Source organism: Mizuhopecten yessoensis, unplaced genomic scaffold (assembly GCF_002113885.1).
Source record: "Mizuhopecten yessoensis strain PY_sf001 unplaced genomic scaffold, ASM211388v2 scaffold7149, whole genome shotgun sequence".
Lineage (NCBI taxonomy): Eukaryota > Metazoa > Mollusca > Bivalvia > Pectinida > Pectinidae > Mizuhopecten > Mizuhopecten yessoensis.
The window spans coordinates 42353-44235 of NW_018406905.1; the positions used below are offsets into that span (position 1 = coordinate 42353).

The 1883-nt window shown below is 37.9% G+C and overlaps 1 protein-coding gene across 1 annotated transcript in view; it reads left to right on the forward strand.

Annotated features, from left to right (window-relative positions):
• Positions 1–820, forward strand: part of LOC110453185 — a 5982-nt gene extending 5162 nt beyond the window's left edge. Inside the window, exon 3 of the mRNA XM_021502034.1 lies at positions 61–820. Within this exon, the coding sequence (XP_021357709.1) occupies positions 61–642 (582 nt within the window). The 3' untranslated portion in view covers positions 643–820. The remainder of the gene's footprint in view (positions 1–60) is intronic.
• The last annotated feature ends 1063 nt before the right edge of the window (positions 821–1883 follow it).

Below are 1883 nucleotides of genomic sequence, written 5' to 3' on the forward strand. Positions count from 1 at the left end.
TGCAGATCTTAATTGTGATTTTGTCATCTTGAAAACAAATGTTTATGTCCATTCGTTTAGATGACAGTTCTGCGCTCTTTCACGAAATTGTATCCACGAGGAGTTGCCGTTTCCCCGGACGACGGCACCCTGATAGTCTGTATGACGTCTCAGCCTGTGGGGCATGAGATGGAAGAGCCTTCAAAGGACAGTTGTCTGATGCGATTCAAAGGCGAAACGCCAAAGGAAACCGGGACAATTGTGAACAAAGGAAATTATTTCGGATATCCGGTAAAGGTAACCATTAACATGAATGGACTTTTATTAGTGTCAGATTTCGGTTTGAGATGTTTGTTTGTTTTGGATAAAGGAGGATATATGTTGAGGACGTTTTCTTCACTAGGAGGAGGATCACTGTGGCATGTACATGCCCTTACAAGTAACCCCGTTAGATCGTTCTACGTTGTTCAAGGAGGAGCTGGGACACTGTCAATCACACGACTGGGAGAGTACCTAGGAACCTTCGAGGAAACATCGACATCAACTAAGGATGAACGTTTAGTAAAACGTACAGTTGAAACGGCGTCAATGAATACGGAGGGGCAGATAGTTCTAGCATCTGGAAATATCATCACACATGTTTCTCTCATGTATTCGTTATAAGGTGCGGATTGTCAGACATTTTTAATGAAAAACAGTCATAAACTTTTTTCGCTCTATTGTTTTGAAACGTTGGACAGATTTTGGTAAGGTTAGGATTAAAGAAACTAAACATGCTCTTCTTCTTAGATGGTATTGTATAGGAGGCGAACTGTATTTTCTAAATCGACAATAAAGTAAAATATCAGTTAGATCATCAGGTTTTTTTCCTTCTTTTGGGGGGGAGGGGGGGTTGCAGTGCAGCTTCATACCATCAACAGTGTTTGGAATATGCATTACGTGTGGTGGATTCTTTTTATATGAAAAAGATGAATGGCGAATATCAATGAATACTTCCTCAAAAATGACAGGTTATGAAACTGAAAAAATAACAGATGTCATAAATCCTTATGATATAGCTGTTCTTACTTGTACATAAGTTTGATTATTCAATCACCGAAAAACAAAGAATCCAATAATTGAAAAGACAGGTGGGAAATATACAGAAATCGGTAATATTTAAGTTGTAACTGTACTGTTATTGAAACAGTGGCCTGTAACTCAATCATATACTCCTGGCCATTGAACCTTCATATGTACATATGTTATGAAGGAAAATAAATTGAGTTTGTATACACAAAGTACAAAAACAAGTTTATACACAAACTGTACCCTTTACTACAAATAATTTACACACAATATTTTGATCAACATTTATAGGTTTCAGTATATATCTTACAATGAGAACAGTGACTTCAGGCTACTAACTTAGTAACACAGACTTGCGTATTTTATTATATAATACCATCTTTCACAGCCCACAGAGCATGTGTGTATAAATACAGATCAGCATGTACATACATGACCACAGTGTAAGTATAGTGATAGGTGGAGGTCATTGACCATGATCAGCACATGTAGCCAATCAGAACACAGGAATGTAGATAAGGCCAAGGTCATTGACCACTGGTTAGCATCAGCATCTTAGCCAATCAGGTTGCAGGAATAATGCGCTGCAATTAAGATAATAAACATACATTGCGTCACCAAAGTCAGTTTTAACATTTTCTTGCTGGGTGAAAGACGTACCACCATTAGACAGCTCAACATCATCGAACCGCCACCATCCCCCGCCACCAGCCTTTATCCATCTATATACATATTATATAAACAAGTTATTTAGGAGCTAATGTTCTTTCAACAGTTACTTCACGCATAATATTAGGAGATGGCATGATATATAGCTAACAGGTCTTAAATGGCTA